Here is a 27,344-nt window from a genome sequence, read left to right on the forward strand (position 1 = left end):
TTATTTTTAACAACTTTATTGGCTTAATAAATGTTGTTGTACAAAATTAGCCTCTGGAACATCATAAATGCAAGAATTACACTGTAATTATATTTTGTTTACCATATTTTAGCAGGGGGGTACAATTTACTATTTTTCCAGAAAATAAACATTCTCAAAATCTGAAATAGATATTGATTTTAAAAAGCAGCACAGTAATACTCCTTGTCTCACAGCAAGAGCCAGAAATACAAGTCTTTCATTGTTTCTCCATTTCATTTGAACCAGAGGGCGACACCACTATACCGATAAAGCTTATTTTTTAATTTCTATACTGCCTAAACTGCAATTCTTTACAAAACACCTTCAGAATAACAGTAGTAAAACCAGAAGGATAAGAAAGTATCTGAAAGGCTCAGTGGCTTAATACTTTCAACCACAGTAACAGATGGCTGAAACTATAAGGGCAATTTCCATCCCAGTACAAATACACGAGTCATAAAATCAAAACCCATTCAGAGCAAGGCCATCACGTTTTTCGTTCCTTGAAGAAGTCTGTTCCTTTCAACTCTTCTGGTAGATAGTCCTGGTCTACAGGTTCCTTGTACATGGGGTTGTATTTATAGCCTTTACCATAACCCAAGTTCTTCATAAGCCTTGTTGGGGCATTTCTCAGGTGCAGCGGAACAGGGGGCAGAGGTCCTGTGTGCATTCTCAGACATTCTTTGACATTGTTATATGCCCTGTATACCTCTATAGACTTTGGTGCTCTGGCAAAATAAACTACACATTGTGCTAGAATGACCTGGAAAGAAGAAAAGGGAGAACGTTAAATGACTTTTAAGTTCTTTGGGAAAAGGTCTGTTATTCAGGTTGTTTGTGTAGTATGACAGGGATTATGTTTTTAAACTGACCTCTGCCTGCTACTGCAATATGAATATTATTATTTTACAGCAACACAATTCTTCATGATTTTCACTACTAGGAAAGAATAGCTAATTTAGAACATCAGAATATATTACTTTATTTATAACAGAGAAAAAAAAATGGACAGAGCAAAATTACGTTAGTTCACATACCACATTTTAACAACAAATATGCAGGGAATTTATTTCAAACTACAGCATCTATTTAAGAGCTACAATGGTCTCTTACTTGTCAGAGAAGGGGCAGGCTGAATGAGCAAGTAACTACATTTGTCTTGTCCTTGCAATTTCTGTTTCTTTTTGTAATTACAACTAGGTTTTACAATTTGCAGTACTTTCAAATCAGTGAATTAATGAAGCCTTTACCTCACATTCTGGCATTCCAATAAAGTGACAGCCTTGATAAGCAGCAACTGCTTGTGTTAAAGCCAGAGGATCTGCCAGCCCTACAAAAAGGGATCAGATAAAAGCTGGTTAAAGTCAGTTTACTTTAGTTACGGTCTCTTTTTTTTCTTTCTTTTTTTAACCCTCCTGTGAGAAGGAAGGTTATCCATGCACATTTCAAAGTTGCTTCCTCAGATTTTGGAACTTCTGGTACAATACTTCGCTGTACATAAGATGTACTCCCTCCATCAACAGCCTTCCTCCTCCTGTCCTCCCCCCAAAAAGAAAGGTCTAAATCATAGGTATGATTTACAGTCTGAATTTGTTGCCACACGGTGGCAGCCTGAGCAGTAGCTGCCAGTGTATGATTTGCTTACTTTTTGGAAGCGAGAAAGAAATGACGAAATATTGCTATAAAGACATAGCTTCCCCAGATCTTATAACTCTTCCCCCACCACGTATGTGCTAAAAGTGTTGCTGCATCTGTTACTTTGGGTACATCGATCAAGATAGCTGGCTCCCTAGTTGTAAGACATCAAGCCTGAAATTTGCAAGTCAGGGTAGGCATTCACCTTCCACAGTCATTAAAAAACCAGACATCCCTGAAATACATATTTTTGGTCATACAAGTTTACTGGTGACCTACAATCACCAGACTTTAAAAGAATCCATATTAATACACTGCCAAAACCTGACCTCAAAAAACTCTTTCTCCTGCAATAGGTAATCATCACAATGACACCACATGTAGGTGTCTATCTGCATATACAAAGTTTTTGTTGGATGTGGAACATTTCAGTATTTTGTACCTATTTTGCATATAGCAGTTTTGGGGTTGGTTTTTACTCAAATGCCAGTTTTTGGAAACCAGAAGCCTGGCAGATCTTCATTCAACATAATATTCCAACATGAAATACTGCTAATACTGACCTATATCTTCACTTGCAAACCTCACCAGCCTTCTCGCCACATAGAGTGGATCCTCACCACCTTCAAGCATTCGAGCAAGCCAGTAAAGGGAAGCGTTTTCATCTGAGCCTCTCATAGACTTATGCAGGGCAGAGATGCAATTGTAATGTTCTTCTCCTATTTAGGATGGGGGAGAAGAGATACACAAAGCTGTCAGGAGAAAATTAAATGAAATGCATTTAAGGGAACAGAATATATTTTACTAGATCACAGCAGGTAAACATAACCTGCTTTTTCAAGTTCTTTTGATGTATACGTGATTATGGTGTTGTTTAATGTTTTCAACACCTTCGTGCTTCGCCACATGGATCATTCCACTAACTACATAAGCGTAACTAAGCAAATGCAGATGAAAAGGAGGGTGTTTTTTTTTTTAAACATTGCAAGGCAAACTATTTGGTTTTGGTACCCTAATGACCCTTCCTTCGAAAGAAAAAAAATACAGATATTTTAAGCAGTTAGGAAGATGACTATATAAATATCTCCTAACTGACACAGTAAAGCATGAGGGCATACAAACCACTGACCATTGCTTTTGGACACACACACAGTTCTGAGAACACAACGGAACAATCTGAGAAATCCAGTACTATACACTAGTGATATTTTAGAAAAGAAATTTCACATCAACTAAAACTTGAAAACAAAGTGTCCAGTATTTCAAACACGAGTTTGCTGTATTATAAAGGGAAAAAAAGGAAGTGTTGCTGTGGATATACAATGATGGCACATTACACATCTGGAGGAAACAGGATTGCAGCACACAACCTTGGCAAACCCCTAAGAAATGCTGAGTTCAGTTGTGGACACCTGCACTGCTGGAACAGTCCTGAAAACTGTAAGCAGCTGAAACAAACAAACAAACAAAAAACCACACAAACCCCCCCTAAAATGACCAACTACTAAATAAGCAGTGTGAAGACTGAAGGAATTGCATGAAAATTTTTTTAAACATTAAAGTTTAGTGTAAGATTAGATATGGACTCCAAGGAGAACACAGATCTTTTAGAGCTACAGTTAAAAAAAGATGGTCAACATTACAAACACTGAATGACACCCTTCCTGCTTGCAATTCTTCTCTGTGCAGCTGGTTTTGATTCATATGCATTTCTTTTAATCAAACTTGTAAGGTATTTTGCTGCAATATTGTTAGACTTTCCACACAATCTGCTTTTTTTTTTATTTTTTAAAGTGCCTAGCATTCCTTGGCTCACAGCTAACTGTGTATTACAAAGGCAACTGGCTGCATGCACAGCCATCTGTTAATATTTCTCTTCTTCCTATGGCTAAAAGGATTTACAGCCTGAGGGCCACATCAGAACACATCACTGTCACTTGTAGGCCCTGCAAAATAAAAGGCCGCACGCATGAGTTTGAAAACCAAAGCCCCCATACCGCTGCAATTGCTCCTTTCAAAGCCAGCAAGACCTCCACCTCCCATGTCAGAAACTGAGTCCATCTTCTGCCTTGCTGCTCATGCTGGAGTGCAGTTCTGTGGGGAATTCAACACACGCGCTGCCGGCATACGCAGGCCGGCAGACAGCTATTTTTGCTAGCGCTCCACACAAAGAGCCCTGTGGTATGCAGTCATCACTCGTGCCAACACAAACAGCATGTCCGTGCTCTGTCATAACACTTGAGTTAGTAGCAATAAACCCAAACAGCTGAACTCGCATCATCCCCTTGGAAGAGGCGTCTCTTGGTCTCTTACAAGTAAGGAAGACAGCCTTTAAATATCTCCAGGGGTTGCACTTGCCCAGATTTTTTTTGCTGAAGTGCTTTTATACACTGTTTGAGCTACTGTAAAGTGTCATACTTGGGGATACCAGCTGAAAAGGCAGAGGAATCCAGCGCATAGGTTGGGACTACAGATACATACCTGCAGGGGACTTCAGAGTACGTAGACTGAGAAAAGGGACAGTTCTCTCCCTTTATCTCCTTCCTCACAAAGTTAATGTTGGTGACTGTGTCATCAACATAATGACAATACTTACACACCAGACTTGGACTTCTTCAGAAAACTGTGCAGTTGTACTTTAAATGCAGTTTCACGCATTGGACAAAGAGATTTTGTGTTTCTTTTTAAAAAATACATTTTATATATATTCTATGTGAGATACCAGAAGTAGTTTAAAAAAAAAAGTCAGAGAAAATTTTTTATAAACCTTTATTTATTAGCTCTCTCGGGCTGGTTAGCCAACATATAGATTTTGGCCTTACCAATTCAGTTGACAGGCACATGCCAACTTATCTATCACTGCTGTTCTGCATCCTGGATGCCTCTTGAAATCAAAACTCTAAAGAGCTTTTGGCATCAAAATACATTTGCTCTGTGCAGTTCCCACAAAGGCAAATACCTTTCCGAAAAGAAACAAGATACTACACAAGAGACTTTGTGGAGGACAGGATTTTCTAGTGTCTAATGTATACAGATACATAAATCTTGTCGATTTATGCCCTTAAATTGCTTTACACGCTCATGAAGAGTTTTCCAGCTAATTTAAGATGTTGATTTATCTAAAGTCTTATTGGTAGAAGACAGGGAAAAGGCCTCATTCACTGACCATAATTAGTATCTGGACTTCTTAAGCAACCCTATTTATAAGGTAGCAGGCAAAAGTAAAAATAATAGTCCCCATCGCACATTATTATAGCCAAAGGTAAACATCAACTGCTCATTGATAAAGGGCAGAAGAAAGCCTTTGAAGAAAGACTAGAGCAACAGCATGGATAAAAAGACTTCTCGTTCCGGTCCAGCAGAAAACAATAAAGCTGGCAAAAAACATTATGGCGTGAGACACCTTCTCTTTCCTCCTCCACAGAAGAGGAAGGAACAACCATGTTCCAGTTTACAGAACAAATTAACTTCAGCTTAACACATTCCCAGTCTTTACCACAACTGAATGTATGTTACCACATAGATAGTGAGACAAAATCCTGCAATTATTCTGAAATTTATCTTTGGTATTTGCTATTAAATCAGTGTTAGCAGAGACACACAATATATAAGAGGAAGAAGAGACAATACAACTCTATGTTAAAAATCTATTAGCTGTCCATCTGCAGTTAAACTTTAATTTGGTTGCTGCATCATTTTCTCCAAAAATCAGATTTTTAAAAACTGCAATTAAAAGCTAAAATATGACTAAATAGTTTGTTTCCCCTCACACTGCAAGGGCTGCAGGTGGTTGCTGGCAGTGAAATTTGACTAGAGCTTTTCCTTTGTCCTTCCAGCTAAAATGCATGGAATATCTACACAAAGATCTTGTCTTTACATGTCTGCACACAGATCAGAACAATAGCCTAACAACTGGATTATGAATAATTTCCTTCCTAGACTACTTGGTGAAAGTACACAAAGGAATGCCCAACTATACATATTTGGCAAATTTTGCAGAAGGTGACCAAAAATAAATAATTACGTAAAACCAAAATTCGATATTTACACAACTCTGAACATTAATCAAGTGTGTGGTGCTTTCTATGTGAACACACTACACTCAAATGTATGCTGCTGCTAGCATGACTAGACAGCATCATGTCCCTCCACTTTATAAGGCTGAAGAACTTTATATTAGAGCACTGTAGATTCCACCACCACAACTGTGATTCAAAAAGTATTAGCTAAAACATGCTACAAAAATATCTTTACTTATATAGTAGCCTCTATCCAGAAGCCCTTTGTACATAAAAGGACAAACAGCTATCTCTACCATGGACAAAAGTGGTCAACCAAGACACAGACTACTCCACAGAATACAGACATTTTTTAAAGGCATGTACTTGGGCAACCTGCTACTGTGACAATATCTGTGGCAGGCTCTTTGGCATTCATACAATCAAGAAAAACAGAATTTTAACCGCTCTCACCCCTCTCTGAAAATCTCTTCTCAAACAAAATGCCCTACACAGAACTCAGAAGGATTTCTGTCACAGAGAAGGGGCTGACACATGCTACCTAGACTTGACGTAAGCCTCAGGAAGAGGCACTCTGTGCCATCTTTAACAGAGCAAGTAGGCATAGGAGGGGTGGGAGCAATGGACACAGCCAAGAGTTCTGCGTGACAGTGGCCACAAGGCGACAGCAAACACACAAGGGACCTAAATGGCACAAGAGACTCACACCAGTAAACTGGTCAGATTTTCCACTTCCTCCTAATCATGATTTCTTCCTGCCATAGATACTACAAAATTTGTCTTCTCCCTCCCCCTATCTACCCTCTACTTCTCAGCTGCCATCATATCAATATCTGCCCAGCTCACTTTTTCCTGACAATGAGCCACCATTTCCTCTTTGTAGCAAGAAGGCTGCAAGCAGGCATACATGTTACAACCAACCTCGAAAAATCTCTCATCACAGGTTTTGAGTAGTGACAGGTAATTGAGTGTATCAGATAACAGTGGCAAAACAAAATTCAATCTGTTCTCTAAATACTGCTTGGCATAATCATTTGATACTATACTGCACAGTGATTCAAGTATTGCTGAAGAACTAGCATATGTGTTCAAGGGGATTCACCAAATCCCAATATTCATGCTCTGATTTTTAACCCTCTCACATAAAATGGTATAGTGGGCAACTATTGTGATGATTAACATTGCCAAGTCACAAATTTAGCAAGAGTGGTTATCACATTAGGAAGCCTTAAATGCAATTAGATTTAGGTGACCTGCCCTAAGCAAGCTACAAAATTCATTACCTTAATAAGCAACTCTAAAAATAAAGCAAACTGCTCAAGTTTTCGCATAACATATTGTTGTGAATGTGAGCACTTCCAAGACTTTCAAAGGAGTAGAAATGCAATGGAAGATTTCCAACCCTCCAAGAACAAATATCCTCATCAAATTAATTCTCCCTTTTCATATTGCAACCCTCTTAGAAGACAATATTCTAATAACATTAAAAAAACCAAGTAATTTCACCATGCAACTGTTTGCAAGGGAGCAAATATGTCTTTTAGCTAACCTGTGCTTCCTAAGCAGTAAGAGGAAACCCTGTTTAGAAGGAATTTCCAGGTGAGCCTGCTACACTGTAAAGGAAAAGTAATTTTTAGGCCAAATTTCAGTACAACCACTGTTTCACAAGAGCAGCTAGTATGAAAGGGGGAGAAGAAACAGAAATTATAGTGGGTATCAGCTCTTGAGAATGCTGCATCTCAGAAACTGTATCAGGTACTCACCTGCTCGGTCATACAGGATGTGAGATCGCTGTAGCCCTTCCTTTACATGCTCTTCTGTTATCACAATGCCATCTGCAGAACCACCTTTGGTAATATTCAAAGGAGTAGTCTTCCCCGCTGCTAATCTGGCCTGAACTGCTAACTGAAGCCCGTTCAGTCCAGTCCTTGCATCACCGTCGCAAAGGTAGGCTAGGGTATTTAGAGCTTTCTCCTCTATGAACACCGGGAATCTGCAACAGAATAGCCATACACTGTTAGCCCCCAGCACGCTCCTCTCCTTGCAGATTCTGCTAGAGATGGCATTTCTTTACAAACGTTGTCGCGAGGCAGGTGGGTTTAAGTTTTGTTCTTAACTCCTTCTGTTATGATTAAGCATTGCAGAGCCTGGGACAACACTGTGGGACTCTACCCTTCTTCCTCCTGTCCCAATGCATGTTAAACACAATTGCACATGAAAAAGGTAGGGCAGGAGCTCTCATCTATTTAAACCCCTTATTTTCCCTCATCTCATTAAGTTCAATAGAAACTACGGTTAGGGTTTTGCCAGAGCACTGTTCTGGCACAGCTAGTTGAACTTTACAAGGTTTTACTCCATCAGCATTTCATAGCTAGCACTTCAAACTCCTTGTTGGAAGGACACTGAAAAGGTTGGAAGCTATACAAATGCATGTGAGAGAATATAGTGATGTATAAAGTAATTAGCATAAGGCTTTGAACTAACTACCAATAACGACAGCTGCTATCACATGTTCTTTAAAAAGCTCTTTAAAAAGCAACAATTGGAAGGACTGTTTACATTGTAAAGCATATATGCATCCTACATTCTTTTTTTTAAATGGTAACAGGTATTACAACTTAGTCACTGGGGTACAAAAAATACCTTACTGGAACCAAAAGGCATCCCAGTGCAAGCAAGTCACTGTTTTTGCCATCTACTACTCTTAAGTGTGTGCCAGGACTATACGAACACAGGAAAAAGGCCAAATTCCAGTGAACACACAATCTAAATGAACAACATGGGAAGAGTTGAGAAATGCAGCAGCGGGTGAAGGATCTCCTGAGATCTTATAGTGTGTCTACGAAAAATCTGGGAAAGTAAAGTCCTCAAGCTCTTTCTCCAGCTTTTTGTCTGCTGGGCTGCGGTCCCTACTGTTGGGGCACATGCAAACCAACATGCCCCTGCACATTTCACATGCATACTGTTGAGGATTTGACCCTCAAACTTTAGTTATGTAGACAAGGTAACGACTAAGGTGTTTGCCAGGCAGAGGGTACAATTGATTTGATTTGGAAACAGCAGCTAGCAGAGTTAAAGCACGGCATTGAGTAATGGCCCTAACTTAGCCATTTCTAGTAACTGGACTGAAAATCAAGAGTGACATGTATCAGCAGGGATTAATGTACAAAGCTTGGCGCGAGAGGCAATTTCTTATGAAGCCCCTGTGTGCCAAATAATTAAGGATTCACAACAGCCCTGCACTTCATTCACCAGAAAGATTTATTGCTGTCATTAGCAGTGGTGCACAAAAAGGCAACGCCAGGGTTCCCAGACACACGTATCCACTAATCTTCATTATATGCTTCCTCTATCTCCTTGCAAAGCAACTTTGCACTTGTCACACAAAAGAAAGAGACAGTAGGTGCTGGAAAAACTTCAGTCAGTATTTGAGCCCTCTCATGCCCACAGGTAAGAGGGAAAAACTTGTAGAGCTGCAATCTTAATCCACACCACTTCAAGTGAAGGCTGACAAATGTCTTCTAGGGCCATAACCTATGCTGCAGAGTAGGCAGAAGGAATCACATCCTGTGGGAAAAATAAATCTATCTATATACACATATGCATTTCATCACATTTTTATTCCCATCTCCTTATTTCTCATGTATTTGATAAAGCTAGGAAAAAAAATTAACACGTGCACACAATCGCACTCCAAAATAACCACACTTTCTCCAAGGTGTTTCAAACACCATCTTTGTGTTTGAACAGGGAAGGAGAAGAATATAATAGCACAGGGACTTATTCAGTCAAGTATCTCATGCATCAAATTCCTTTAAAATCAGGGAGCAGTGTTCACCCCTCAGCACTACATACAGATTTTTCTATATGCAATGAAAGAAGCCAGTAAAGAAAGCAAAAGCTATTTTTAAAAACCCAGCAGGCACTACACACAGACATCCTGCTGCTAATACCTCCATCAACCGGGAACAAAAACAGGTATGCTGCACACTGAGCAAACACTTTGGATACACCAGCAGGGCAGACTGAAGAGAAGGTTTCACCTGCAAGGACTAAGCTCTTTACCTGCTGTTTGCAGAGAACACCACCATGAGCTTGAGGCCTCCTCACACTGATACTCACAACTGCACTCAGTGACTGCAAGTGGAGGGGAAGCATTGAGAGCACTAAAAGGCAGGTACTACACTTGCAGGAAGTTAAGGACAGTCTGTCCCAAAGTTGAGGCCTCAGAGCACGTTTGCCATTTATTTGCTAATTAGAAGCTGGGCAAGAAAGCTTGGTTGTATTCCCGTCTCTTCTTCTCTTCCCGTTTCACTATAGGACTCTAAGTGCCCTGTTGACTCAACGCAAGTAATTAGTATTACAGGAACTGAAACAAATATGCACAAGGAAGTATGGAAAATCTAGTTACAAGCAAAGGTCTTGTCCACTTCCATGGTAAAATCCAAGTTACAACATATTGGTAATGGAAATTCTGTTCCAAATAATGTATTATGTATTAGGCTGATCCAGTTCACGTCTACAACAATAGCACGACATATAGGACATGATAAAGAACAAGAATAAATGGAGAAAATTTCCACATACAAGCTGTTTGCACAGCATATTGATGAGAATCACTGATTGGAAATAACATAATGCTTCCCTATTCCATAATCTCAGCTCCATTCACACTCAGTATTTCAAAATAACAACTGAATTCAGTTATTCTGAACAGAAAATGTTATTTTTTCTGAGAAATTACAATCTTAAAATTACTTTTTTTTTTTTTTTTTTTACGATTTAATTTCACTGGGAAGGAGCCTAACTTCAAAATCAGGATGACCATTATTCCAATACCTTGACTTCCAAAAGACACTCGCTGTATTTTACATTTTTAAGCCCATCCTGTCTTCAGAAGCTCAGTGCCCTACACCCTTCCACTTAACCCAATTTCTGCACACCCTAGAACTGCAAGGCAGAGCAACTCCCATGCTTTCTGATCTCTTCCCAAGCTCCTGATCTTCTTGCAGATGGGCAATCTCGTATTTTTTTCACTCTCCAAAATTAACACTGAACACCCACTGGATGCCAATGCTCAATGTTGGTACCTTGTAACTGATGATACTTGGAGACAAAAACATAAACAAGCCCCAGGACCCATCACTCACTGAGCTGAAGGTGATATACTAGCTTAAGGAATGGAAAACTACCACTACAGGATGATAAATCCTTCTTCCAATTCCTCCTTATCTCCACACCATCAAGACAGTTTGTGCCAAGAACCAACCTGAAACGTATGATGAACTACCCATGAAACCTGTCCAACACCGCAGTGTTTGATCCAAGAGGGTTTGATGACAAGAGGGTCTAAGCGATATGAGAGAGTAAATATAAGGAAGTCCAAGCAAGGAAAACCTGTATGATGAAAGATTTAAATATAATTGAGCAGAACATGAGATAAAGTACCCATTGCTTCTTTCACATATAAATCAATACTTTCTTACTTTCTCAGTGCAATTACTCTCACTACATTCACTCCTTGACAGACTGCAACGCTTTTACAGGCAAATACAGTTCTTCACCTGAAATACTGCAGTATGGTATATATTGCTCACCGCCTTATAGCATTGTCTTTGAATGTTGCCTCTCCTCCCAGCAACTCTATTTCCTGCAAGGAAATTGGATGGATGTTCCAAAAAGTGAATAATTTTTGAAAAGGTGTTGAACACAGAAGACCCAAAGGAAGCCCATCTTCAACATTGTCACTGACATACCAGTGAACTCAAAACCTGTCAGTACTTGTAATACAGCCCCTAACAATCTGAACTACATGATGTCTGGGCTTGCCAACAGGAAACTGGGGATCCTTTCATTTCCCTTAGCTGTGCACCTTCTGTGCTATCTAACTTCAAATACATTAATCCACCATCCAGTTTACTGTCTGACTTTAGAGATACCACTCTGAAAGCAGCACTTGAATGATAAAAATAAAAAGCCAAGAAAAGAAGAATTTGATTTCCTCCATCACTTACACAGTACAAGTGTAGTGTATCAGTGTACACCTGGAACAGTTTGTGCTATTACTGAGAGAGCATAAACTGCAGAAAGCACAAGCAAAGTTTCAGCAATATAAAGCAACTTTAGCATTGACTTCTCCTTACTTTTTTTCTTCATGAGTATGTTTCTTCCTTTCATATTCCCCCATCTTTTAGCTTAATTTACTGCAGGCTTTAACAGGCACAATTTGATGGCAGTAAAGTTCATGAAAATGTAACACAAAGCACATCTTATCCTAAAGAAATCCAGTAACTAATATAAAAGCTGTCAAAAAAGCTTTATGAGCCTGATGATACAACAAAGAAAAAGATACCAAAGTAGGTAACACCTCCTGCTAGTTCTATTTTAGCTTTAGAGCAATAAAAGGCCACAGTGGGATGAAAGAGAAGCCAGGTGACCTAACCTTATCAGAAACCTGCAGCAATGGTGGAAGCAAGATAAGAAAAAGCCACCAAGAAAATTTAAGGAAACAGATTTGGGTAGAGCACACTTTCCCTTTGATAACTGCTGCATGTGCATGGAGTGCAGAGACAATAAAACCTATTGAATCACTCAGCAATGGCTGCATTCTTGTCGAGCACAGAAGATGCCTGTAGAAACTAAGGAAGATTCACCCTCACCTTATTCCTCAAGGTAATAGGAGAGACCACAAGGATCTCATCATTCTCATCTAGGCCAGCCATCACGTAAGACAAGTGATGTGATACCAAGACCAACTGACAAACTGCGGCCAAGCAGCACATGCAGGACTTTATACTACACTTCCGTGGTTTGGGATGGGAGACTCACATGGGAAATGAAATCCAAAATTCAATGTACACATCTCTTGTGCCTTCTGGCTAGATCTCTGCAGCATTTTCAAAGTGGGCATGCCCCACATTTGGGGACGTGCTGCCTTACAGCTCCTTTTCCAACTCTGGAACAAAGGTAAGCACAATGAACAACCAATTCAACTGTAACTGGTGACATTCGTTTATTCCTCAGGACAGCATGAACACTGTTACCTGCCTGCAGCTAATGACAGCCCTGCTTCACAGAGGCAGGAAGGTGAAGAGGTAAAAGATGAGACACAGCTGCTCCTGCAGAGCAGTAGGTGGAAAGGAAATGAAGGAGCAGAAACAGTATGGACAGTGAAGCAAGAAAAAGGAATTAACAAGGAGACCAAAACTGGAACCACAGGAAGGAACAGGATGACTTATAAAAACCCAAACTCATCAGCAACAAGATGTGTCAACTACAGACCAGAACCAGATAGCAGCAGGAAAGACAAGGAAGATTTAACACGTAACTGCACCAACACTCCTAAATTCTGAATCCCATTTTTTTTTTTTTTTAAATGCTTCGCTCCCACGTTAGCCATTGGAGTGGGGCCCTCTCTCTCCATGGATAGATTTCTGAAACTGTACTAGTCTCTCAGTCTGCCTGCCAGACTTCTTTCAGTTTGATGAAGCACCACACCGTGCTGTTTAAATCATCAGCTAACGGAAGGTTACAGATATGGAGAGTCTAGAGAAACCCAAACCCAAACAACTGCAGCTGAAACTATGCCTTGTACTTTAATCCCGAACAGAAAGGAAAGTCTCCGAACCCCAGTCAGAGTGTAACCACAACCACAGCTGTGCCATTACGTTAAGGCTGACATGCAGTACTGCCCTTTTCTAAAATTCACATTACTACAACATGTAAAAGCTACAAGTGAGTAAACCATGAGGCAGGGTACCCTAAAAATAAAAAGGGAATAGCTTTCCTTCCCTGCCCTGACCTCAGCGTTCAGGTTAGCGATTCTTAGTGCTTACATTCGGTGACAAAGCTAAAGGACAAAGTGGATTCCCTCTCATTTATTTCATACGGAGTGCCTGCCCAATTACCACCATGTCAATACACTGTAAATTACTGGGAGTACAGACAAGCTTCAACATGAAGGAAGTGTAGTAAGTTGCAGAAAGTTGTAGAAAGTAGCGCAGTACCAAGCATTATTCTTATTTGCCAGCTAGCCATTTCAGAAGTCAGATAACATCCCATATGGACAAATCTGGACCTTGTTTTTTCCAAAACTCTCCCAAATGTTTAATGTGACTCTATCTGGCTTGGACAACAAGGAGCAGAGAAAAACAAAGTCTCTCTTAAAACAATCTGTTAACACCTCACAGCAACAGCCCCCTCTTGCCACAGCATACCATAAAACATACCACAGCACTTATCCTGCAACTAAAGAACAGTAGTATCCCCCCTGATCTTATGTAAAAAAATTTCTCAGAAAACAAACTTGTCAGGCACTTCCAAATTAATTTAAGAGGGGATGCCCCATCCACCACTTAATGGTAACATGATGCTTTTACAACCAGTGGCAAGAAGTAATACACGTTAGAACATGACAAAGACCCAGTTACAGGCTTCCACAGAAAATCCTCAGCAGCAGAACAGATTTAAATATCCTGGGAGGATGAATCAGGAACTACAGATCCAAGTATAAAACCCCCTCCTAATCCAGATGGTGAGATTATGTTTTGGATGGAGAGACAGTGCTTTGAATTCTCTCTCTCCTGTCACCCTCCACCCCTGCCATATGCTGCCACTTCTTTTCTTTACTATCAGAAGTGGCTAGGGTTTCTATTCCCACCCCCCAACTGCTTCATTCTCTCCCTGGCAGGCAGTCAATTCCTCAGGCTGCATGCGTTAATACCCTGCAGCCCATAAAGTACTCACTCCAAGCTCTCGCTGCTGCTGCCAGTCGCAGAGCTGCTGTGCTGGTCGCTCTGGTCCAAAACCTGGACCCCTAAGAACCTGACAGCCCGCATCAGAATCGCCTCCATTGCTTCAACTGAGAGCTTCTCTAGGACGATCACCCGGCATCGGCTCAGAAGAGCAGCGTTGACTTGGAAGGAAGGGTTTTCTGTGGTTGCTCCTATCAGGGTCACTGTCCCACACTCGACGTGAGGAAGGAAAGTGTCCTGAGGATGGGAGGGAAGCAGAAAAAGCTGATCTCGATCAACGACAACCCGAAACATCCCATGTGAGTAGGCTACATTTTTTGTGTCTTATGAGTCTTTGGGTTCCCTGTTGATATGACAAATAATCTCACTGACAAGGCAGCTCATCTGCTCAGCTATCTAAATGATTTAATTTCATGCACACAGCACATTATGGGCTGTTCACCTTAACTCATGCTTGCACTGAGAATGACCCTACCAGCTGAAAAGAAAGTGTCAAAAATCTGCAAATTTGTAGTTTATTTATGTGACTTCGGTTTATATCATGAAAATGCCTTATCAGATATAATAAACAGTGAGGCTACTTCTAAATACTCTTCAAATCAACCTTTAGGGCTACAATTCCCTACATAATCCTATAGGATGGCTCAGAAAACTATAGGAAGATTGCAGTATGGTTCCATATAAAAACTGTAACTTGTAGTACAGAATTCAAGCTTTCCATGGCATGACTAAAGAAAACTTATACCTAGGAAAGGAAAAACTACCCAAGCGATAGCTGCAGCAATGTGTTATCGCAAAGTACCATGCCATGCCTTATTTTTCTCTTTTCTCGCAGAGAAGAGGGGATAACATTAAATGCACACCCACCCTAGGCACATTCACATTCCAGACCTTTTTAAAGGTAATGCAGAATGCTACCCCCCCAGGATGGAAGCTGAAATGAAGATATGTGCAGCAAACGTTACTAACATGACTTTGCAGAAATAAAATATCAGAAAAATGTCATATAAAGCCCAGCATGTAAGTCAACTATAAATATAGCTCAGCCTTTTATTTAAATCTTTGAATCACAACAATTAAACATTGACTGGAAGTTAGTTATGGAATTTAATTTTTATGTTTCTCCCTAATTCACCTACTAAAAACATTACCATTAAAATCAAAGCTGAAAGTAAGCTATCACCTTAAGTCAAAGTGGGAAATTTTACAGAAGTGCTGGCAAAGGCTTTTTTCAAAAAGCAATGTAGTACAACACCTGCTGAGATTTGTTGAAACGATGGATCTCGTCAATAAAGAGAATGGTTTTTCTCTTGAAGAGTCTTTTTTCACTCTGGGCTTGGCTGATGACATCTCGAACATCATTTGTCTTGGCACTTGTGGCAGACAGTGTCACAAACCTCGTGCCATTCTTTTTGCTGCTGTTGGCTATGATGTGTGCCAGTGTAGTCTGAAACAGCAATAGGAAAAAGCTTTGTAAAAATTGTTTTGGACCCAGAAAGTACTCATTTGAAGAAAATATGTAAAGAACAAAGCTATATATTCTGGACATAGGGACAGTGTTGACAGTTTATAGAGTAAGGTATTTTAGTTCATGCTATTCCAGCACACAGAAGACTTAAGGCTAGCAATGACAGCTGTCTCCTTTACCACGGAAGAAGAAGTCTTCACCAAATACATTCCTGTCAGGGAAGATGGGCTGACTGCAACTTGCTGTGCAGTTATTTTGTAGAGTATGTTAATGGATAAAGAGCTGGACTACCCCAAGATACCTGCAGAATAGTTTACAGTGCAACCACATTTAAGAAATAAAAAGCTACAATGTTGTTAATTAAAGCCTGTTCTATTTCCAGTGCACATAAAAATGAAATTGGATCAGACAGCAGTTCTCTACAAAAGCATGAGAATGTTAGTACTGAAAAATTTTACATATACTTAAGAAAATTTAACTCTCTAAATCTAAATAGTCAACAGTAATCAAATGCTGGCCCAGAGAAGTAAAAGGCAGCTGACTGAACAAACTGTTGGCTGGTTTTAGCGAGCAACTATGTTGCTCTTCTTTCCTTACAGACAACTCCTTCAAATCCGAATTTATTTATAGGGAATTTCACTGAGCCTGCCAAAGCACAAAAGCAACCTCCAGTACTACCTCCCAAGCAGATTTACTACACCTGAACACATCACAGGCATAATTTTCAGACTTTCCTTCACAACCCTTAGTAAAGGCAGGTGTATCTGCATGTCCCAAGCTGAGTGTATGTCTATTTGAAAATACAGCTCCAGAAAAACAGGTGATTCTCCCATTGAGCTCACTCTTCTATTAAAGAAGGAGCCCAAGGAAACTGAAGAGCCTCAGCAGATGAGGAGTGGGACAGGTGCCAACAAAACTGCTTCAGAAGATATTCCAAGTACTGAGGTTAAGGCAGCAGGTGCTGCCAACCTTATCCTCTTGCAGGGAGGCTGCAGAAGCAACCACCTACCACAGAGCTACCAGTGCAGTTGCAGCACTGGTCTGTCTCTTTAATGGATCTCCTCATCCCTGAAATGGCAACCAGCCCAAGATAGGAAAGGGGAGGCTAAGCGGGAGGATGTATCACTATTTATTCTTGCTTTAGCTTTAGTAAGGGCTTCCTGATTGTCTTCAGAAGAGGTGTCATTTCACATCCTGATACAAGACTCCCATCATCCCATGTCAGATCCTCTCTCATGCCCTGGAGCTCAAAGCAGCAGTCCCTCTCCTCTTTGTATCACTGCAGAAGACAAGACTGGAAAGACATGCTGGAAAGTGCTTGCAGCAAAGCCTACAGAAGTCAGGAAGATCTGGAAAACCAAAAACCAAAAGCGAAACTATCTTTGAAACTAAGCTAACAAAATAAAACCAAAGTTGGTGTTTCCTTACAAAAGGGCCTTGATTCATAATGTACCTTCAGGGGATGTACTCATGCCTTAAAAAAAAAAAAAAAAAAAAAAAAAAAAAAAAAAAAAAAAAATCACTGAATGCATGGAAGCCCCCAATACGTCAAATGTGCGGATGAAAAAGGAACAATGTACCTCTTCCTTCTCTAAAATTGGCAGGGGGGAATGAAGTGGACATTCTTCTTGTAGCTCTACTTGAACTGGTAGCTCATACTGCACCCTGGCCCTCAATCACCAGGTCATAGATAGTTTTGTTGTTAAAAAAAAAAACAAACAGAACAGTGAGGAATTGTTTTTAAACACATGCACAGGAGTTCATACTTCTACCCCTAATTTAGGAAAAAAAATTACAAAGAGATTTGTTCGAAAGTTACCATTAGACCAAGAATCTATTTGAAAAATGCTGTACAGCTCTCAACCAGCATGTACCTCTTCTGCTCTGCCTACTTCTGAGTCAACAAAGGTTGTAATAAGAATAACATACATTGCCTTTCAAAAGCAGTACTTGACATGGACAGGCATATTCATGGCCTCTTCCTTCTGTTCTGCACAATCATTTAGCAAGTCAAACTGCCCATCACATACAGGCCAAACTTTCTCTGTTCCTCTGAAAGCCTGTTATTTCCCATGAGCTCAATTTTTTTTTACACTGTTTTTTCTTCTACCATCTCAAGCAAAAGTCAGTAACATGCTACGCTGTTTTCTCCCTCTCTGTTACTATCAGGTTACAACCCAGGGAACATATAACCCAGTGGAGACTTAACTTTAGCAGGGTAGCTGAAGTTTGAAAGCACTAGCACAGAACCGCAACTAGCATGCTAAACCCCTAGCTTCTCTCACTAAATTCAGCGGCAATGTATTTGAGGGATAAGAAGAAAATTAAAAACCCAATATGGAATAAGGCAGAAAACACACTGAATATCCTTCATCATCTGAAATAAATTTTGAAGTAGGTTTGATTGTCACATTAGAAAAAAAAGTCTTTTAAAATAGTGACACTGACATTGCAATTTCATATGAATGAATACATCCATATCGGAAGCAGCATAACAAGCAGGAAGTGGAAATCTGAACAAGTTAATATTCTGCTCCTTTTATTATACAGGTGTTTCTTCTTGAGATTATGTTTTTTCCTTATGGGGAAGAGCAGAAGTATTGTTTCCGGTAAACTAACTGGTATTTATATCAATGAGAATAGGAGTGATCCTACAAACTAACCTTTTGCTAACTTCACTAAAAATGACACCTTACAAAGCTCATAGCATGATGTCCTTACTCCTTCCAGAAATCATTCTCAGTTCTCTTCCATTATCCCACCAAACTGTCCAAATTCACACCTATCATCTCAAGTTTTATGCTGGAAATTGCAAGACCTTACTGACTTATCTGTTTAGACAGGCTAAAAAAGTGCTATCATAAGGAGCTGTTCTGAAACATGGAAACATATCTACAAAGAAACTCATGAACCATTACTCACCAATGAATAACACTTTCAACTCAAGCCTGTGGTCAGTTATTTCCAGATCCATTACACACAGAACAAACACTTAACTACCGAAACTCTGCTCCACCATCCTGCAAATTTCTTCATGTCAGTCCAAATGAGAATATCCTTTCCCAGAGGCTGCAACCATCCGAGACTTACAAAAACCCACCAACCAACCAAAAAATCAGCCAAACAAGCCCACTCCCAGCAACTATGCTACCAGTTCTTCCAGGCTTTGATACAAGTTATGGATGAAATAAAAGTAACCCACAAAGTGTGCTTGCCTCCACATACCTCTCACTGTCAGAGCAGATAAGTCAATCGCATTTGCCGTTTTGGTTAGTTAGATGTTTGTACTAGGAGACAAGAATTTTCTGTATATACGCAAGTTTCCTTGACTGGGCAACTCTGAGTATAACCTATTTCCGTATTCTCTGTGCTGCCACTAGACAATGCGACCTCACACCCATGGCTGGAAGAAAACAGTAAAAAGCAAGTACAAATTAAGCCTGTCCTATTGATGCTGATGTTCAATGACTAACATTACTCAAAGTAACGCGGTCTTTTCATTTTTACACGTCTTTACCAGGCCATTAAACTATGCCCACTGCATTAGCTCACTAAAGGCCCTTCCAGGAATAGAGTGGTACTGCCTAGCTCTCTTCAGAAAGTGGAACTGAAAAATTTGGGAAGAGATTAGCATATATGGTCAGGTCATAGTCAAGAAGACTCCAGTCAAGAAGTTGATTGTGAAATCTAAGGTCATTCTTACCTCAGTCTTGTGGAAGATCAGGTAGACCTTGTTTAGGGATCTGCCTATGGTTGCCTGTTCATGGAGACTTTCCTTATTCATTCTTAAATTGCATAAATTTAGCAAAACAGCCATTGTAGATGTCAGTCAGAAAACACATGGTCTCTCAGGTTACATCTATACTGTCTTCAGCAGTCAGGTCAGAGAGCTCCTGCAAGGTGTGCAGAACAGCTCACAGTCGTCCTGTTCCAGCCTCACAACCGTTTTCATCTCTCACAGCCTTTTCATGAGGAGTTGACATTCATGCTACACTTTATAGGAACACACTGGTGCAAGAGCTCTCCTTGCACCTGAATGGGCCCTTCCAACATATGTACTTCTTGCAACAAGTCTGGAAGGTTGTATGGTCTGCTAGACCACGTTTAAGTGACCAAAGCAGATCTGGCACAGATCTGCACTGGTGTATAGACTGCAGCGCAGCATGGATTACTCCTGAGCAGGGATAATCTAGTTGGCATCTAGGCTTCCCCATCAAGTGACTTTGCTGCTTTGTTCCAGAGCAAACCATGGTGTGAATTATGTTTGCGGCAGGGATGACAAAAAACTGACAGCCTAGTGCAAAACACAAGCCCAACATGCTAGCTACACCTATAGACTTGCAGGGTCTAAACTATGTTATGAGAGTTCTGAACTGGCATCCTGTGTTTTTCTGCTGTCCTCTGACTATAACTTTACCTGTATTTTTGCCTCTTCCTTTATTCTGGCCAGGATTTCCGTATCTTTACTTACACGGTGTTGCCATCAACAGCCTCTCCTTACCCTCAGCGCTCCCTTTGAGGGCAGCAGGGCCATACTGTGGTTGACAAGCAGTCAGGAAAGGCCACGCTCTGTTTCACTGCCTTGAGTGAGACACCAACAGTGCCAGCATCCTTGGATGCCAGCCAAGGGAGCAGTTGCCTGGGATGTATCTTAAGAAGCTGGGGTCTGTCCTAGCCAACACTGCTGAGCTGACCCCAAGCTACCACACTGCGTCACAGGAGATGAGCCAGGCTGTGTCTAAAGGAAACTGGCAGGATAGCAGATGAACGTGGCCCAGGGACACTGTCTATAAACACAATCAAAAGTGGCAGCAGTTGGCGTTTATATAAGGGCAGATGCTATTCTTACCCATCTTGTTTGGTTCCTCATACCCCAAATAGCCTACTGTGAGACTACTGGAGGAGTAAGGTGTCACTGAACAACAGCCACAGCATGTGGTTTACAGCACTTCCAGAATCCAAGTCCAACCAAACATAAACAGATGCAAGGTCATTGCATAATATTTACTGAAATGGAGCTGTGCCTCCATTTGCTGCATCCAGATTTGTCTCCTTATATTCCAACTGCTTTACAAATACAATTGTATTTTCTCTTCCAGTTTCCTCTTCATAGAGAGCTACCCTAAGTTATTCCTGATTTAGACTGGGATAAGCAAAACCAAGCACACTGTATTTGAAGACTTCTCCCAGGCAACTGCAAAGACAAACCAATTTTTCAGAGTTGTTCTGGACTTTCACTCTACGCTACTGTAAATCATGCATTTTCAGTTAAAAATCTAACGTAAATCAATCAGAAGAACGCATTACTTCAAACGGTTCAAATCAGGCCCCAAGAAGTATGAATAAGAGAAGATGAAATAACTCAAGTAATCAAATAGCCATTTAGGTAATCACTTGAATTAGTAAAATGGAAAATGCTGGAGGGAAGGGATGATAAATATGCGGGGAGCAAAATATGTAACTTGGACTTGCTGTCTGCGTTTCAATGTCTCATATAGCGAAGTCTTGAATAGAAATACGAGGGAGTCCTAGAAGTAAATACAAACTCAATGGAGATTTGATAGAAACTTCAAAGACCACTTGAAGTGGGGTTTTTAATTTTATACACTCATATCAACACGGCGTATTTTACTTTAGTACTACATTGCAGATATGGACCCCAGAAAATCATGCATGAGTGTTCTTTGTCTTATCTTTTGTAGGGAGCAGGTTCCAGACACTTGCTGCCTACATTTTTCCTTGTTAAACAACAAACGTAAGAGGGAATGTTTACCGTATTTAAATACAGAATGTTCAGGTTTATAAGGCTTAAACCGTATCTGTGGCAGCAAAATTATTCAGTGCTCAAGTTACGCTGTGTCCCCCCGCTAACTCTTTACTAAAATTGGTGCTCCATGGCAGACAAGCAAAAATCTAAATCCCTGCATTAAGGTGTCATAAATCACAGTATGGCTACTCAGATTACACTAGGATTCATACAGGCTTTTAAAAATTTGCATAGTCAGGATGAACAAGCTAACTGTTCCTAAGTTAATAACCATGGCATCTCTTTGAGGCAGTGTTTCTTCCTTTGGCCTGCATCTGGTCAGTTTCTTAAAAGCAGAAAATACGTTTATGTGTTCAATACTTAATAGTGACAAAAGTAAAAACAAAAACAGAGTTAAAGCCTTTTCACCTAGAGTACCTTGGCTTCCTAAGAAATTAGGATGACAAAAGTACAAAGATCATGCTCCCTTAAAATAAGACGACTCAATACAGATGGAAACTCAGAAGAACATAAACTCACAACAGAAGTACCCTGATTTTGCCTTTTCAATTTTGATTGTGCTTCCTTGAATATTCAAGTGCAGCTGAGGCTGAAGTCAGCTTGGGCAGAGCAGTACAAAGCACATGTATTTTTACTCATGTACCTAGCTTTATTACTTTCATGATAAAAGTTCTCCAAAAGTACTCCTGACCTACAATATATAATACTGCATTTATAGCAGTTTAATAGCCAAGATTATTCTCTTCTTGCTTAGAAAAAGTCTGTTCTACTACTACTACTCATAAATGTCCGGATTGATAAATAATACATAAACTAATTTGAAATTTGGCCCCAAGGATTAATTCCACCTCCAGTTGGTTTTTTTTGTTTGTTTGTTTTTACCTAGTCCTGCTCTACCCTTTTCAAAAGAAGTATCAGTTAGAGTGGCATTTGGCTGTAGAAATGGAAGAAAACATAGATGGGCTGCAATAACCAGATTCCATAGGTAGCAGGAACGTGAAGAGTTTTAAGGAGTCTATGACAATCTTACACAGCACTTCTGAATTTAGACCAATATATCTAATTATACTCCTATTTTAGCACCCACCCTCTAATCTAAGGCTATTTTCTTTGATGGGCAGAGCTTAGCATATGGGCTTGTTACATTTGAAGCTACATAACACATAATTATTTCTTAATATTTTTCCCACTGAAAAAGACTGTATTTAACAGACATTTTTGATTATCAGTCCAACCAGGTCCTGAGGCAGTGAGAATACTTATTTCTCCTTCACAAGATCTTTCAAGTCTCAAGCACTAAGTTATATGATTCTTCACATAAAAAGAGAAATAGGCTTCCTTTTCATCTGTCCATCCTCCACCTGTTTCAGGTTACTTCCTCGTGAAATATTTTCTTAGACATGTTATATACATACAACCCAAATAATAAGTGAATGAGGCAGGCAGGCAACCATAGACTTCTTTTTCCATCTTTAGGGAGACTATTTTGCCTCGCATGTTAAATCTGTAAAGACAGGAATTTAGTAAAAAATATCCAATTAAAGGGTAGAATTTTCAGCCATTTACCCGAGAAAGACAATACGATTTATGGGGAAGAAGGCCTGAGATGAAACTATACTCTAGCACCATCCTAGAAATATTGATAAGCATGGGTGAAGGGAAAAGTTCAAGTTTTTGCAGTAGGAATTTCTCGTTCAGCCAGCAATGGATGGCCCATCAAGAGGTAGCTGAAAGCATGTAGCCTCAAAACTGTTTGCTGAGAAGGAATAACCCAGAAAGGAGATAAGCTACCCAACAGCTTAAGTACCTGAAGAGAGAAAATGTAACAGGTAAATTGTGGAACTGTTCCTTGATGGGGCAAAAGGCACAGTCTTGATGCAAGTCAGATGACTGATGAGCAGCAGAATTTAAACTCTGTGAGCAGCAAGCTTACTAAATACAACTCCACATAAGGCAAAAGGGTGAGGAAGACGGGTCACGAGAAAGGAGAGTGAAAACTGCGTTATTACAGGCATGAAACAGATCACCCGTTATTCAAAGATGGTCTTAGTACCACAGAAGGTTCCTAAAGAAGACCTGAAACACAAGCGTAAGCTGTCACAAAGTCATGAAAAAGCATTTCCATAGCCAGAAAAAGTGGGTTCATCAGATCACAACACAAAGGCCACCGAACTAAGTTCTAATTTTCAGAGACTGTATGTGGCCTTTGCTCTCTTACCACTGTATTTGTAACAGCATTTTTTTCCAAAGAAAATGGGCTTCAAGAAACAGCAAGCAGACACCATTGACACAGATAACAAGAAATCAAAGGCAGAAGAGTATGAATAAATATAGAAGCAGGCCCCTGAACATATTACTCGTTCAATAAGGTAGATTCCCATTTATTAAAGAATTCAATTCCACTTCTTTCTCTGGCCATCTTACTTCAGTCAATCCACCTCCCCTTTAATGAGTTTTTAGAAATAGCCCTTCTTTACCTCATCTCCTCTGAGCACTCTCGCTCTTTCTGATATTACCTTGTTATTTTAAAGGAAGTGGCAATTATTTAAGTTCACCAGCTGGTTCTTTTCAGGTGTATGTTATCTAGCCTAAACAACCTGTTGCATCACTGATTACAGTATTCATCTATCAATTATTCTCATACCTGCTCCTTATTAACTGTGATTAACTGGCATTATTAGTCAAATACCATTCACATGGAGTCTCTTTTTATCTTCAAGTAAGTATGCTAAGAGCAAGCTGCTGCTTTGTCCTTAACTGCTCTGCAAGCATTAATTCATTAACTATTTTCCCTATCCCAAATTTCCCACACATGTTCTCACACATAGCCAAAGCATTTATCTATATATAATATGCAAAACTTAGCACTATGCACACATTAGACTGACAGAGATAACCATGTATTTTGCTTGCTTAGCTTCCCCCCCTGCTCCCCCCCCAATCTGAAATAGAGAGAAAAAGGACAAAATGAAGGCAAGATCTTTGAGTGCTCTCTCCTGACCACACCTGAGGCATTCATTTGGTCCTTCCCTCACTACAGCTGTGGATGCTTTCACTGCTGTGCTGTAATTACAGTGCTTTTTGGGATTCACTACGGTCTGCCCCTGGTATCTTAAAAGAGGCAGAACAAAGAACACGCAGCAGTCAGATCCTGTTAAGACCCAGCGGTTCCAGAGCGTTTGTTTGGGTGAGTGCCTGGCACTGTGTGCCTGGCCACAACGCTAGGTCCCTTCCACACCAGAGCTGCCTTCTGTCAGGGGCTAGAATTTGTGGGCTAAAGCAAACCCCACACTCGCAAACTGTGCTGTAGTAATCTGCTGGTATCCTAGGTATTTTTACAGATTCTGTTTTGTTGCTGTTTTTAAGCTTCTCAGCCATTACCTAAAACACAGGTGGTTTGGAGTTTACAAAATCTGAATTATCTGAAACCAATAGGGGCCTCTGGAACCAAAGTGCAAGCTGTGGGGCGCAGGGCTAGTGGGGGCGAAACACTTCTATTTTATTCAGGAGGCAGGTTGTGTTTTCGTAATCTAAGTGAAAACGAGTGGGCATCAGCCAACATAAAGGCATTACTGAAGAACCCAAGAAGGCAGAGGAAACAGAGGGAGTTCGAAAATAAACAGGTCCCACCCTTTCAGTTCATCAGCCTCGAAAGCCACGTGAAACCGAGAAGGAAGGGCCCGAGCATCCACCCCCAGCTGCACGGTGCGAAGCTGTGGCTGGCCGCTTAATCGCCGCCCCGCCGGGCCCGGGAGCGGCGGCGGGGCCCGGCGGCGCCACTCACCTTGCCGCAGCCCGGTGGCCCCCAGAGGATGAGCGAGGGGATTTCGTGGGACTCCAGCAGGGACCGCAGCAGGGTCTGCGCCCCCAGCACCCGCTCCTGCCCCACGTAATCCCCCAGCGTGTCCGGCCGCAGCTGCTCGGCCAGCGGCTTCCCCTCCAGCTTCCGCGCCAGGCTCGCCCTGCTGCCCGCCGCCGCCGAGCCTCCGTCCTCCGGCTTCGCGGCGGCCTCCTCCCGCCCCGCCCCGCTCCTCCTGCCGGGGACTCCCGGGCTCTGCCCGGCGCCGCGGCCCTTGTGGAAGAGGGAGAAGACGGGGGAGGCGGCGGCCGGGCGGGCCTCCTCCGGCTCCCCCGCCGCCTGGCTCCCCGGCGGGGCGGCGGCAAGGCGCGGCCGCTTGCAGGAGGGCGACGAGCCCGGCTCCGCCTCGCCTTCCTCGGCCTCCAAGCACCGGTCCAGGTGCGAGTTGATGTGCGCGGCCGGCAGCTCCCGCTGGCACACGGGGCACTGCACCAGCGGCTCCTCCTCGGCGCCCTCCATCGGCTCCCGCCGCCGCCGCCGGCCCGTGAGGCGAGGTGAGCCCGGGGCAGGAAGCGAGGCCGCCGGCACCGCGGTGCCCGCAGCCCTTCGGGAGCTGTAGTCCGCCCGGCCCCGCTCCCCGCCCCCGCAGCGGGGGGAGGTGGACGCCGTCTTCCCGCCCCGCAGGGAGCCTCGCCGGCTTCCGGGGAGGAAGGGGACAACGTCCCCACCGAGCCCTCAGCAGCCCTGGCGCCGCGGAGGCTTCCGGCAGGGGCGGGAAGGGCCCTGTGGGCAGGTACCAACATGGCGGCCTGAGGCGAGCCCACCTTCTGCTCCCGCGCTCCCAGGGCATTGCGGGGCAAATGGCTCGGAGGCAGAGGGCCGTCCGCCCTTAGCTGTGCCTGTAAGCCGTCCTACTGTTTTTCTTACCTTGACATAAGATGTTGAAAAACCTATCTGGGATGTGCAGTATCTCTGTGGTCTCCCAGGCTGCGATTCCAGGGCAGCGTAGGGTTGTCCCCGTCAGCTTTGTGGTGTGCAGGTTTCTAGCCGGCTCTCTGCCTCAGTGGGGTTGTGCAGCCGAGCCTGGGGAAGGGGTGGGAGAAGAGCTAGGCCGCACCGGCCCTGTTCAAATGGCCTGAAGTGCCGTGGACCTGCCTCGGGGTCACGCTGACCAGTATTGTCAAGGTCTGTGTATTTGGGGGTCCATTTGGTCATTCTTTGAAATACGTGAAAACTTAATTCTCAGTTGAAGAGCCACCAATAAATTCTTTTTTTTTCCTCTTTCTTTCCTTTTTTTTTTTAAATAAAGAAAATACAGCTCTTGTATTAACGCAGAATGCAGAGCAGGTTCTATTTGAAAGAAAAGCATAGTAAGTGGTACCATTAGCATCCTAATTTACCACCTGAACTTGACCCACTGGTAATTCTTTCCACATTACATCTTGTTTTCTTTCTTAAATTATATATTTAGGTTTAATTATATACAGTTACATAATCGTTCCCAGCTTGTAAAATTCAGGTCAGTCTAATGTCAAGATGTATTAGGAGGTAAACAAGTCAGGCTACTGGCTAATGGTACAAGTCCCCAGCCTTAAATTTTGAAAATGGCAGGTTTGCAGATGGCCAATGGGTCAGAAAAAAAGTCTTTGTTTGAAGTGAAAATGGAGGCCAAAGGACTGTGTTTTGAGCAAAGTGCTTTACGGCCCGTCATGTAAACCTAGTTCTGGCTGAAGGGGTTATGATCTAAAAACAGATGGTGAAAGAAAAAGGGGTTGTTTGTGGGTTCTTTTTGGCTGTTAACCTATTTGTCTGCCCATTTCTATTTCTAGTCTGTTTTATAAACATTTACTGGGTTGTTTATATTTTTATTGTGCAAATTTTG

General features: G+C 41.7%; 2 protein-coding genes across 2 annotated transcripts in view; one reads left to right on the plus strand and one right to left on the minus strand.

Annotated features, from left to right (window-relative positions):
• Positions 1-26,185, minus strand: WRNIP1 (WRN helicase interacting protein 1). The gene is made up of 7 exons (XM_030042108.2): positions 25,448-26,185; positions 15,684-15,875; positions 14,421-14,665; positions 7,439-7,668; positions 2,220-2,375; positions 1,272-1,351; positions 1-784 (listed from the first exon to the last, which is right to left on the minus strand). The coding sequence occupies exons 1-7, from the start codon at positions 25,979-25,981 to the stop codon at positions 509-511; spliced, it is 1,713 nt and encodes a 570-aa protein (XP_029897968.1). The 5' UTR covers positions 25,982-26,185; the 3' UTR covers positions 1-508.
• MYLK4 (myosin light chain kinase family member 4) overlaps positions 14,619-27,344 on the plus strand; it is an 84,350-nt gene continuing 71,624 nt past the window's right edge. Inside the window, exon 1 of the mRNA XM_030042107.1 lies at positions 14,619-14,727. Coding sequence (XP_029897967.1) covers positions 14,672-14,727 — 56 coding nt within the window. The 5' untranslated portion in view covers positions 14,619-14,671. The remainder of the gene's footprint in view (positions 14,728-27,344) is intronic.

Source organism: Aquila chrysaetos, chromosome 18 (genome assembly GCF_900496995.4).
Source record: "Aquila chrysaetos chrysaetos chromosome 18, bAquChr1.4, whole genome shotgun sequence".
NCBI lineage: Eukaryota > Metazoa > Chordata > Aves > Accipitriformes > Accipitridae > Aquila > Aquila chrysaetos.